Genomic DNA, 13,762 nt, shown 5'->3' on the forward strand with positions numbered 1-13,762 from the left:
ACATGAGGACTGTGGGTAGGTGGGCAATTGCATTCTAGGGATTCATCAGCATCTGTTAAGAAGAACTTGCTTGGGCATCCTGAGGGTCATCCTTACTTGAGCTGAACCAGGGTATTGGGGAGGTAAATAGCTATCAGTGCAGCATTACAAACCTAAAGGGGATCTCCCTTAGCATCCTTCCTTGTTCCATTATCCCACATGATTATTTATGATGTCATGATTATCCTTTCACTTACACCTCCATTTCAGCTTTCACAATGACCAAGCACAAGAGGACACTGAGAAAAGGGAGGGGATGAAGAGCAGAAATACAAAGCCAGTACTACTGAAGTCTTACCAGGTATTCCCAGCCTGCCCAAATTGGGGCCCAAAGGTGCTATAAGAACCATCCCAGTGTTTATAGTTCAATTGCCTTTGATACCCTGAAATGGAGAGCAGAATATTTTTGTTGTCTCAGTACTTTTCAAGGAGTCATACAAATGAAATGTAGTAGAAATTGTTCTGGCTGTAAAAAATCAGGCCCAGTCAAAGGTGAAGAACACTTCTGAAATCTCAGTTCTAAAGACTTTTTGGGGCCTGAGATTCAGTATAAGCAGCTGCCAAGGTTACTGGTTACAGACTGATTTATATATTTCATAAAACCCTTTTATTATAGAAAAGAGTTATTTTATTGCCAGTTCTGGACTTTTTCTATGTTCCTGTTTGGACGCTGTCCTCTCTCACCCTGCACCTCTACCTGAGTACGGAATTCTTTCTTGTAGGTACTGTGTTAAATGCACTCAACCTACTACAGTATCATGTTCCCTTCCAGAGAATGCACTAGGAAAACCTCCCACAGATCATACATGCCAGTGGTAAAGTGTCCTTATCCTTATGCCAAGGAAAGGAGTTAACAGAGAAGCCATGTCCCAGCTCACCGCTCACTAAGTATCCAATGGCCTTGGATTTGATCTCCTCACTCAACTGCCCTGTCTTGTTCAGATAGTCCAGGACATAGATGTTGGGTGCAAACAGGACCATGTTCTGTTCTCCACAGCCAAATGGCATCTGAAGGAGCTGGTGCAGGTTCTGCATGGAAGTGCCCATAATGTCACCTGGGTAATGAGAGATTTTCAAGGGCACATTAGCATAATTCAGGGCTCAGAGGTCAACTATGCACAGGTTGAAAAAAACATGGCAGTGTTTTAAAACAGCATGTGACACTGAGAGTACTTCACTTACCTAGCACTGAGAAATATGCTCTGGCTGAACCATCCACCACATTCTCTGGGAGAACTAGAGCAACTGTCTCTGACATAGACTTTTCTGGGGAAAAACAAAAACAAAAACAAAACAAAACAGAAAACAAACAAACAAACAAACAAAAACAATAAGAACAACAACCAGATCAGTTTGGTTAGGCTTCCTGATTACGTCTACATGTATGCGTATCAGCTAATGGGTTGAGATACCATTCACTGCACAAGGGTTTCCTGCCTTCAACAAATCCATTCATCTGCATTTTTGTTGTGGAATCCTCCTATCCTGCACATTTTCCATTAGGCCTGCAATACTCTCACACACAAAATGTTATGGATTTCTACATTGCACTATCAGCAGGCCTGGTTTGGAAAATACACTTTCTAGCCTATTTTTCTGGCCTCTCCTGCTTTGGTGGCAGGCCTGGCAGAGTTCAGTTTGTGATTTTACTTACATAGAATTAAAGACATTAGAGATAACCCTAATAAATACCAGATATTCTGTCCCCACAGGGACCTAGGCAGCCTTACTTCCTAAGAGCTATGCTTCTGGCTCTGCAATTGCAGAAGCTATTACAATCACAGCTGTTTAGGAAGAATTAATTTCACTACCAGTTGGACATCCATGTAGCTTATTCAGTTTCATTAGATCCTTATAATTTTTAAGCCTCATTTTCTCTTTATGTCTTAGTCTTTTCTTCATGGAAAAAAAAAAAAGAAAAAAAAAAAAGTCCTAGAAAGAAATAAGCTCTTACCAGATGCACAGATCACAGAGTTATATGTAGTTTCCACCTCCATCCCTTCTGGCTTTGGGGAAGAGGGAAGAAAGAAAGAAAAAAGTGAGAAACAGACAGAAAAAGAAACAAAAGAATGATCAATAGAGAAACTAAAAGGGACACTAAAAAGAAAACAAAAAACTTGCAAATTCTCCTGTAGTAATTACTTCATCGTAATGCAAAGCCTTTAGAAGTTGCTTACAAAGACATTCCTCTGTACACAAAACTGATGATAGAATCATAGAATCATAGAATGGGTTGGGTTAGAAGGGACCTTAAAGATAATCTAGTTCCAAACCCCCCAGGCTATAGGCAGGGATGCCACCCCCTAGATCAGGTTTGCCAGGGCCCCATCCAGCCTGGCCTTGAACACCTCCAGAGGTGAGGCATCCACACCCTCTGTGGGCAACCTGTTCCAGTGCCTCACCACCCTCTGAGTAAGGAATTTCTTCCTGACATCCAATCTAAATCTCCCCTCTTTCAGTTTAAAACCACTCCCCGATGTCCTGTCATAGATACATGAGCAAAGAGTCCCTCTCCATCCTTTTTATAAGAACTCTTTAAGTACTGAAAGGCCATGAATGAGAGACTGTGTCAAAAGCCTTACAGAAGTCCAGGTAGATGACTTTTGTCATCTGTAACACAGGTATGTTCCTTAGTCCAGCCTAGCGGAACATTTCAGACTGTTTACAGCTGATTGTGACACTACAGGATATTCATGCAAGAGTTTTGACAGGTGATAACTAAAGCACTCCAATGTTCCCACAAGTTACATATTAGAAAAAACAAAATTTAAATATACGCCATTCAACTGGTGATTTTTGACTACATTTAATGAGGGTAACTTCTGTTCCTCTATTTCAGAAAATTCTAGCCCCGTTTTTCAGAAAAGTCAGAAAAGAAGACATATTTTCTGTTGAGGTGATCTAGAAGATTCTGCATAAAACTAAGGAATCAAATCTTTACTAGAATTTTTTTTTCAGAGTTTAATGTAGTAAGACCCCCTCAACATTTTTTTATCCTCCAAACAGGGGACTTGCCATTCCTTCATTACTGGTTTCCAGCTTTTGCCAAAAGATTTTTTTTTTCCAGTATGTAAAAAATGGTATTACCCTGACATTCTCACACAGTTAAAACATGTTGTCTCTCATTCTTCAATATAAAAGAGATGGAGAAAGATTAAAAGTTTGGGGAAAATTCAAAATCCAATAAAAAGAGAGAAAGCATTAGGATAAACTACAACCAAGCTAAATGCTTGTTTGCAAAGGTGCCTAGTGTTTGTTTCAGTGTACCACCCTGAAATGCAACTAAATGAGTTCCATTGTTTTGTTTGATTTTGAACATTTCAACAGGAAATTAAAATATACAAAACTAATTATTCAAAAGATTTTCATTTCCAGCTATGCAATTATTGGGTGAAAACAAAAAACATCCTGTATCCCAATTAGCTTTCATCAAGGATTGGTTTCCTGAGGGCAAGAGAATGCCCCATGGACTCTGGTCATCTCCCTTTGCTCTCCCTAGAGTCCCATGACCTGCTGCAGGGAATATTGACATCCATGTGTTTGGGACAATGAAGCTCCACCCCAAGCAAGTTGCACTGTATCCACCCCTGCTAATTAATTGTTGGATGCTAATCTCTGATTCTATCCACTCAGGGCTAGATGGGGTAGATTAATTACTTCATTACAATAACAGAGTGATACCAGTAATCTCTTAGACAACCCAACAGAAGTTATTTTAATGCTTATTCAGTTATTTTCACTTCCCCACCATCTGGGAGAAAAGACTCTTTTAAAATTCAGAAGCAATTATCTTCTAGTATCTTCAAAGAACAAAGTAATTACTCTTTTTCCTGAAGGCATGTATGAAATTGCATTTTTTTTCCTGAAATGTTCAATAGTTCTTTGTGCCCTGATACATGAAATGCACTGTACAATCACATTCATTTGTAAATAAGCAAAATTAAAAAATAAAACAAAACAGACAAAAATAGGACTGTTGTTCCATCATTACATACAGGTCAGAAAAACATTTTCTGAAGTTATATATTATATGAATCCTAGATCTGCCTAACTGAAAATTGGAATATCTACAATTTATGGAGGAGTTGCGATGTCTTGACTAAATTTTCTTAAGTAAGATTATTTCTTTCCTTTCATGTATAGGAGTGACAATGTTGTGACATGATATAGTATAGAACTCACTATGCAAAAAGCTAGTATTATTTGTTTGCCATTAATATCACAGGGAGTCTTAATACTGTGGATAAATTTTATGACTGCCTATTTATCATAAAAACTGTGGTTTAATCATTGTAAAATAGTGTCTAAGAAAAAAATGTAGAAAAGAATGAAAAAAAAAAGTCAGTTCATACTGGTTTGAACATTCTTAAAAGTATAATAAAAACATTTCAAAACAGTGATGGCATTTTTTTTTTTTGGAAATACATGTAGATCATGGCAACTGTTTCATGATCTAGAGTACTGGCCATGTCCTGGAGGAGACACATAAGTTTTCTGGCAAAGCTTCCATTTGTAGCCTCTCCCTGTGACTTATTACAGGCAACACCAAGGAGTTCTCATTTTTCTCCCAGATGATATCTCTGGGATGAACCTGCCATGTTTGCTTATGTTTCCTGTTTATGTAATGTAACACACTGCTTTTATGAGTTATAGGATTTGTTGGCCTGTATGAGATTTATCAGCTCTTAGTTTAATGAAGCATGCAGAATAAGAGCCATTATTTCTGCTATCACGACTTAAAGATCTTTATCATGCAGCAACTGTTACTATGTAGCGTGAAATTATTGTTACTCTTCTCTGCCACCTAACTCAACATCCCCCATACCTCCACCAGCAGCTGTCTGATGACTGTGTCCTTCCGTCCTTTCTCAGGGGTCTCCACTATGGCGTTCCCGCAGGGCTGCTGGTTTTGCAGGGCCTCAGCGCTCACTGAGAACTCCACCTGCCCTGGAGGAAACAGGGGTCAGCCAGTCCTGCCGGGCAGCACAAGGGAAATGGGGGTTTGTGTTTGTGCTGGGCACTCTCAGCTGTGTTACAGAGATTTTCCAGGAGAAGAGCTAAATATGTGCCAGTGTTTTATCTTGATCCAGCTGCAGCCTTCTAGACCACCTCTTTTGTGATGGCCACCCAAGCAGGTGCTAATCAGTCAGCAAGAAGAGCAGTGGAGGGGCAGGTCTTCTAAATCAAACAGTCTTGATTGGGGATTACTCAGAGAAAGCTAGCTCTGAATTAAATATTTCAGACCCAGACACATTAAGATACTTCATAGCTCCACAACAGGAATGTCTAAGCATTTTGCAAGTGTTAAGGGAATTTGTGATTTCTATTCAAATTTTGAGAAAAGGCCACAATCCTTAGAAAGTCTGTTTAGGACCTGCATCCTAATATTGTGTCTCAGCCTCAGAGCTGGACTTCCCACTTCTAGCACAGATAAGTTACTTCCAGACAAGTTTGGGGTCCTAGTTCCTCACACCAAAGATCTGATGCTATCCACAGATATCTTATTCTAGTATTTCCATGTAGTCCAGCCTCTTACCTAGAGATTTTGGTGTTACTGCCCAAGCCACAGTTTTCCTTTCATTCAGGCAGATGCAGTAGGATTCTTCCTCCTTCTCTACTGGAGCAGCCAGGAAATGAGTAGATTTAGCTAGAGACACGCTGACCTGCCATTTATACAGAGAAGTGTCAAGAAGGTTGGAATTACAGAGAAGCTGAAGTTACTGGAGTACATGGGCATGGGCATGGACCTGGTTATACTGTGGGACTGAGAACTTCATGGATATGGCAGTGCAAGAACTGGGTAATAAAATGGAAAAAGACTGAGGTGAGTAAAATTTTAAGAGATTGGTGAGATAAATGTGGAGAACACAACATGTATTACTCTTTAGAAAGGAAACTGATTCAAGGAAAATGGAGAGCATTTATCAATTATGTGAATAAAGACAAAGCAATGTCTATGAATGAAACCATGAGTTAAAGATCCCCCATCACAATTAATTAGGTGAAGAGGTAAAACTCCAGCAGTGTGAAAGCTAGTAAGGTAACAAGGGAGAGTGGAATAAGGAACCTGAAAATAGCAAACAAAACAGGAAAGACAGGGAAATGATACAGCATTTGAATGACTGGATCAGTATTCCTCCTTGTTTCAGCTTCCTTTCAGAATATACATCAGTGTTTGTGAAACACCAAGCAAAAGTGATTGAGATTTCATTAGAATCACCTCTCAAATTCTCTTGTCTCCTTTGATGGTGAAAGAATGCAGATAAGAATACTAAAGCTATACAGTTCTGCTCAGTGTCTTAAGGTTAGATGCAGTCAATTAGAGGAAGCATATTCCAGCAAATGTGGCATGATACTTTGTGAGATCACAGAATCATGAGGTGAGACTAAAGGCTAAAAAAGTGTATCCACTCTTGTGAGCCTGGATTTTCCATATCGGTAGGCAATGACACTGTGGTCTACAGATGACCTTATGGATATGAAGTCTATGTGGTCTATAAGTCTAAATGGTCTAAAGATAACTTATAACAAGTTCCTTGTTTGTATAGAACAGTAAAATAATTATAGGATGTCAAGGCCAGAGGCCTCATTAGCAGAGCTTTAGATTCTGAATCGAACATAGCTTTCAAAACTTTGCTGGAAAAACTTATTCCTCCTTCATGAAATCCATCAAGAATTCCTACATACATACACCCATATGAAATTATAATCAGGGATCAGTCAGCTGGCTTGGGAAACTATGTTATAAATAGCCCATTGTAGTTTTTCCGAAGCTGTCAGATTGAGCAAAGTAGTGAATATCTCTTACCCTGATGCAGGCTGTTAGGTAGTTGAAAATGGTGGCTTTCAGTGTGAAGGCCTCACCACGCACTACAGAGTAAGGCAGGGTGAGCTCTACAAAGAAGGGCTGGAAGGCTCTGAGAGACACTGTTGGGGATAGGCCAAAGCCTGTGTCTGATGAAGTGCAGAACGCATTGGCTTTCCACTCAGTGATGGTGTCAGGGATGGTCACATCTAGTTCAGCATTTCCTTCAGAGCTGGCAAGAGACAGAGAGAAAGATTTCAGTCGTATTTTGATCTATGCTTAGTGGCCTTGAAAAATCCCTCTATCTACTAGAAAGACCCCTCTCACCAAAATGTTGACACTTTCATTAAAGCTTAACTATCTTCTGAGGTTTTGCCCCAGTGACCACACTCTACATTCCCATAAACACTTACTTCACTGAAACTATGTCCCAGATCCATGTCTCAGGGAAGTATTTCCGGATGGTCTCCACAGGATGGCCAGCATCCATCTCTTCCATCATTTCATAGTCTGAATCATAATAAGGTTGCATTGAACTGCCTAAATCCGCTCAAGGAAAGGAAGAAAGAAAAAGACATATCAAACTCATTTCTAACCAAGGAGGATACTTTGCTTCCATTTAGTGGTTATTCTTAGCTAAAATTTTAAAATTTAAATAACAGCTTAGAAAACTTGATTACGGCCAGCCTCACAGACTCAAACTTTGAGCTGTCTCTATTTGTAACAGATCACAGTGATCCTTGCACTACATTCTTAACCTCATATAGACTGTCCACTGAAAACAAATGTATTGCTCTGTTGTCATCTCAATATTTCATGTTTCCTAAAGCTACTGCTCTTACAGAGATTGGGTGGGGTTGATCATTCTTCCTCCACTGCCAGCAAATCCAGGAGCTAACTTATGAGGCTACCAAGTGTACGTTTCTATTGCAATAGAGAAGTCAAATGTGGAATTCACTGCCTCTAGATATTTGTTTCATATAATTTATTAAGTTTTGTTGAAAAAATGATTATGTTTATACATGGCCAGAAACAGCAGCCACATTTATCCCTCCCTTTCTCCATCTAAGATTCTTTTGAGCTGAATATGTATCTTTGCATGTATGGCCACTAGCAAATAAGTAGTTCCGGAGAAAGGGAACTCTTCCTCACAGTGTTGCATAGTGCTGTGCCTTACAAAACACTTTCTATCAGTCTCAGAAGACTTTCCGTCTTCTCAAAGCAGCCAGCTGTCTCATGCTGTGCTCTGAAGACAGATCTGGCATTCCCAAACTAAAGACTTGATATGCTTTAACTAGAAGGCTAGAAAATTTCACCTGACCAAAGACTATTGTTTTTAATAGTAACTTTAATATTGTACCACTAAAAGTCGGTGATAGGAAGTGGTGTAGGTGAGAATGTTTTATATAGCCTTTCTAATCTCAGAGCTATTTAGAAAAAAAAATAAAATCTTTTTTCTATCTTCACAGTCACTGCAGCAGCAAAGTGACCTACCCAGACGTTTACAATCACGTGAATGGAAGAACTGGGAATAGAATGAAGCTTTTCAGCCCCCAGAGTTAAAACATAAACCCACAGATTCATACCACCTTTTCATTTATCTTGGTCCACTTTTGCCATTGTTGTTCCCCTAGTTATTGCTGAAATGTACCTACCTAGAAGTAGAGACTGTCCTTTTTTTTTAAGGTTTCTATAGATGGGCCTTTTTTGATGGAGGAACAAAGCTTATACTTTATGCTGGCAGTCCATCCGAAGGTAGATGGTCTTAGTGTCTACAGAATCTCTGCTGCAGGCCTGGCATGTGATTCACTGAGAACACACAGTTTTAACTAGGCATACCTGACTAGCTGGAGATAAGCACAGAGAGCTGTATCAGTTTCATATCTCAGGACTGTATCCTGAAGGAAATGATCCTGATGTAGGTTGGCATATCTGAGAGCAGAATCAACTTGTCTGCTCTGTGCTAGTGCTGCCTCAGCTTGAGTACTGTGTGCAGTTTTGAGCACCAAAGTATAAGAAGGATATCAAACTGTTAGAGAATAGCCAAAGGAGGGCTAAAAAACAAGAAGGGTCTAGAGGGCAAGACACATTAGGAGTGACTGAGGTCACTTGGATTGTTCATCCTGGAGAAAGGTAGACTGAGGGGAGACCCCAAGGAGACCTACAGCTTCCTCGTGAGGGGAGTATAGGAGTAGGTGCTGATCTCTGCTCTCTGGGGACAGCGACACAACCTGTTGGAACAGCATGGAGCTGTGACAGGAGAGGGTCAGTATGGATGTTAGGAAAAAGTTCTGCACCCAGAGGGTGCTTGGGCACTGGGACAGGCTTCCAAGGGAAGTTGTCACAGTACTGAGCCTGCTGGAGTTCAAGAAGCGTTTGGACAACACTCCCAGGCATAGGGTGGTCCTGAGTGGACCCTGGAATTGGACTTCATGATCCTTGTTGGTCCCTTCCAACTCAGGATATTCTATGATTCTGTGATTCTAATTAATATTCAAAGAAGGAGATGAGAAGAAAGAAGCACGATGCAAAATTTTAGGTAGTTGTGTCGAGGTAGAGTGAAGCAGGCCTTCTTACCAGAAACCATGTAATTCCTTTCCATCATGTGTTCTCTGTAACGCCGGCAGATTTCAGGCTTATGGATCTTGCTGCTAGTGAAAACTTTTAAGCCCAACAGCTGTTAAACAAAAAGAAAGTACAATCAACTTTTGAAATTATACTATTTTTACTATGTCAAGAATAGATATACTTATGTCTGGAACTGAGCAGAATAGCAAAGGTTTATATATAAATACTCGATAGATTGGTTCAACCCAGATGTTGAGGCCTTGTCATGACATACTCATCCTAAAGCTAAATGCTGGCATGATTAGGCAGAAAGTCAAGGTCTACCGTGGGGACATGTGACTGAAAATGATGTGTGAAAGGATTGAGAGTACCTATCTAAAAAGTCTTGTGCATGACTCTGTAGATGGGTGCAGGTATGTTTGAGGGTTATCAAAGTAACTGTCACTTTATTAAACCACTAACTACAGCAGACAGGGAGACAACATGCACGACTACGGAAAGGGTTTCTAGTATTATGGCACCAGGGGTCATTTCTCAGTACTGCTTCCTTATTTGAGCCTATTCACAGGTTTTTGTCCTGGCATTGAAGAGACCTGTCAAAGTTTTAATGGCTTGGAGAAGCGCTTAGGTATGAGCAATAGGCTACATAGATGCAGGGCCTGGGCCTGTGTATGTCTTGCATACACAGCATAGCAAGCTCACACCAAAGTTCATTCAAAAAGACCTTCAGGACAGGGAAGAGGAGGAGATGATACTGTATTCCAAAAAGGAGTAACTAATAAAAATGAAAGGCTGGTGCTTACTTTGAGAATGTCATAGGCATCACCTTTGCCATCAGGAGAAATGGGTACGTAGACAAATCCATTTAATAATATGTTGTCAAGCGACAAACAGGGGTTTACATTGTCATCTTCCAAATAGTAGTCCTTGAAGCTGTAGCCCTGGATTTCCTTCATTTCTTCTGGGAGAAGATCATACAACTGGGAAAATGCAAACAACCAGGGAAAAATGTGGCAGGTTGGTACTCATGGGGACACAGACACTACCTAATGATCAAGTGATAAAAGACAGCTTCTATAAAAACAGGTATAGTGAATGCAGCTATAAAAATATATGGCTTTATGTCCATCCTAGTTGATTCTTGTATTGTTCATTACCAGAAACAGCCAAGACTTACAGATCTGTGAGAGAGCTCATCTTCAGGCTTCATGAGGAGAACACTTTTGTCCACGGCACGGATAGCACACAGGGACTTTGGTGAGCTATGGAGTTGCAGACGTGTGTTGGAGGCAGGAAGACCCTCCTTGGGAATAAAACTCAAGCTGACCTGCAACCCCAAAAGTAGGTTAAAGCAGCAACTTTGCTGGATGCAGTTACATACTATTATACTGAAGTATCTAGCCTTGTGAACTGAGTTCTGCTAGTGCTCTACAGCTCTTCTAACATATTCAGCTTTGACTAGTGTGGTTTATAATGAGCAGTGATTCTTTTTCTTATTCTGTCTTCCTCCACTTTTATAGTTATGGCTTTGTAACTTATTCAGTCACTAATCCTCAGCCAACATCTGATCAGACCATTCCATGTGAATTCTGCCTCCATTCTGGAACTAATAATGGAACTACTGGCCATGAAGCAAACATGGGTTACATAAAACCTGACTTACTCACTTTATTGGGGAGGCAACTTTCAACCTGGAAATCCGCTGAACTGGCGATGACTTCCCCGCTGGGTAAAGTGGTATACACGAGCATCTGTGCCTTGGGAGCAATGGTCGCCTCAACAGGAAAGGTCAACCGAAATATCCCGTAAGCTACCAGAGAGAAGAAATGCTAAGCTATATACAAGAAGTTCTGCCTTCTTCAGATAAAGAAGTCAAGTTCACTCATGCTGAACATTTTAGTTAACAGGGGCAGGAGTACTGATGCATGACTGATGTCTATGCCTATTGCTGAAGACACCTGCATTCAAACAGTGATCATGTAATAGCCAAATGAGATGTTTAGTGGGCCTCAACATGTCCTCTAGATTCTCCCCAGCTAACACCTGGAATCACCTCCTGCTGTTCCCAACCTTTTTCTTCCTCAAGCTCTAAGATCTGCAGTTTACAAAAAAAAAAAACAAAAAAAACAGATGAGGGAAAAGACATGGAAATAAGGGACTGCTGTAATAGGTGGCAGCAGCCAAGGTTGCAGAATAACTGAAAAAATAACTCCTCAAAATAACTCCAAAGCTAGTATTTATTTACCTGAAACACCAAACTGTCACTCCAACTGTAGTAGGAAATGCCACATTCTAGCTTGACCTGAGCTTTTTGTCACAATTTGGATGAAGGTGATAGAAAATCTTTTGATATATATCTTTTGATATGAACCAAGGTATTAGTTTAATCACTACAACTAGTGAGGTAGCAGAACTTTCAGTCATACCCCCAACATCATTTCACGCAGCATGTAAGAACTTTTACTTTCACATACTGCATACTCCTTCTCATGGGCTTCTAAAATGATTTTCCTGGTCTTCTTGTCCAAAGACTTTTAAAGATGCATGATAGTCAGTCTCATTCAATTATGTAATCTTTGAACATTGTATATATACAAAAAAAAAAGATTGGTTAGAATATATACATATATATAATATATATATATAAGCATGCAAGCTATACATAAATATATATACCTATATATATATAGCTTGCATGCTTATGAGGAAGAAGTAACACCCCAAAAATGAAGAAAAGTGAGAGAGAGAAAGAAAGGGAGACAATCTTTTTCCTGCTCACTGTACACATGGGTCTTAAAATACTGGCAAGTACCCACAGTCAGAATTGGTGATGGAGGTCAGTGGAAAGCACTGGTTCAAGGAAAAAATAATCAAAACATTCTATATATTTTCTATGAAAAAAGTACAGAAAGTAAGAACGTACAGCAACAGACAGAATTCGGACCAAACAAAACTGACTCAAACCATTTAATCTAAAAGGAATTAATTTTCAAAATGTAATTCAATTTTTCTTGAATGCTTGAATTGCAATAATTTCTCTAAGTCCTCCTGCCCACCATCTCATCAGACATGCTAAAAATACATAGTTCTGCTCACCATCTCCAGGATTCACAGTCAGATCATGAGTGTCTGCTAACATAATGCTTCCCTTGGCCATCACCTATGTGACAGAGAAACACTCCTATAATTGTTGTTACTCATGACAAAAGGAAGAAGAATGAATGTTCATTGGGTTAGCTGTAGGGTGTGTGAATAGCACTGCCAACTGTGAGCAAAACCAAGAAGATACTAAGCAAATACTAAACTGGAATTTACTAGGTCTTTGGAGCCAGAAACGTGCCTTCCTAGAAGGACTAGTGTTTCCTCATCAGTTCCACCTTCTGTACACACTGTATCAGGTTCAAATGCACTTTACCTCTGAATACACATAAGTTTGGGGGGTCACATGCACATTTCTAACATTTTGGAACAGATTGATGATCAAAGGTTCTCCTCACTCCACTCTCACTTGCTTTGTGAAAAAGGATGGAGAAAGATTGAATCAGGATTATTATTATAACTCACATAGAGTTTGAATAGAAGAACACTGGCTGTAAAAAAGTATTTGAATAAAGTATCTGAAGTCAGGTTTGAAGCAACAGCCTGAATGCTAGCTGTGATTTCCTTATCTCTAGAAATAGTTTCCTTTTTCACAGCCAAAAATGTTCTTTATACAATTACTGTATAATCTTGTCCTCCATGCAGTATATCTATTCCACAGTACTATATTTTAATTTCAAGGTGTGGGAAACACACCTACAAAAATGTAAGTTTCCTCACCGTTTTCTTACCTGCTGCATGTATATACTTAAGATCTGCTTTACTAAGCCACTAGGATAAACAGGAATCTTGTGCTCAATTTATGGTTAGCAGTCTTGAAAATAAGCACACAGACATGTCTACCATAGTTTCCTATTTTCTTGTAATCTCAGTCTAACTCCTCCTAAATGTCCTTTATTATCCATCAGAACAGAAGTGTCTGTTCCACTTATGTTTTCTAGCTCTGCAAAGGTACTCTGTCTTGTATTTAATTCTAGCATCATTAAATGGGATAACCAGGAAAACAAATTTAGGGGGAAAGAAATTCTATTTGAATAGTCATCTGATTCTTTCTCTTCCCCCAAACAAAAGTGATAGATCATTGTTCAGTCACAGCTCAGTTAGCTTCTCTTCTCTGCCCCCCAAGAACGATTCAAATCATGGTTAATTCCAGCATGGTATAGTCTGTTCCAGTTGCTTTGGGATCCCAAAATTTCAATCATTGCCTGATTTACGAACACAGCTCTAAGCTTATCAGGTACTGGTACTGTA

General features: G+C 39.6%; 1 protein-coding gene across 1 annotated transcript in view; it reads right to left on the reverse strand.

Moving 5' to 3' along the window:
- LOC309873940 (alpha-2-macroglobulin-like) overlaps window positions 1–13,762 on the reverse strand; it is a 40,276-nt gene that overhangs the window by 9,316 nt on the left and 17,198 nt on the right. The window contains exons 13-25 of the mRNA XM_082751756.1: window positions 12,509–12,572; window positions 11,080–11,222; window positions 10,590–10,739; window positions 10,216–10,392; window positions 9,422–9,521; window positions 7,258–7,393; window positions 6,848–7,076; window positions 5,576–5,702; window positions 4,865–4,986; window positions 1,994–2,045; window positions 1,222–1,305; window positions 918–1,094; window positions 338–422 (exon numbers count right to left, since the gene is read on the reverse strand). Coding sequence (XP_082607882.1) covers window positions 338–422; window positions 918–1,094; window positions 1,222–1,305; window positions 1,994–2,045; window positions 4,865–4,986; window positions 5,576–5,702; window positions 6,848–7,076; window positions 7,258–7,393; window positions 9,422–9,521; window positions 10,216–10,392; window positions 10,590–10,739; window positions 11,080–11,222; window positions 12,509–12,572 — 1,646 coding nt within the window. The remainder of the gene's footprint in view (window positions 1–337; window positions 423–917; window positions 1,095–1,221; window positions 1,306–1,993; window positions 2,046–4,864; window positions 4,987–5,575; window positions 5,703–6,847; window positions 7,077–7,257; window positions 7,394–9,421; window positions 9,522–10,215; window positions 10,393–10,589; window positions 10,740–11,079; window positions 11,223–12,508; window positions 12,573–13,762) is intronic.

Source organism: Aythya marila (assembly GCF_965140915.1).
Source record: "Aythya marila genome assembly, chromosome: 1".
Lineage (NCBI taxonomy): Eukaryota > Metazoa > Chordata > Aves > Anseriformes > Anatidae > Aythya > Aythya marila.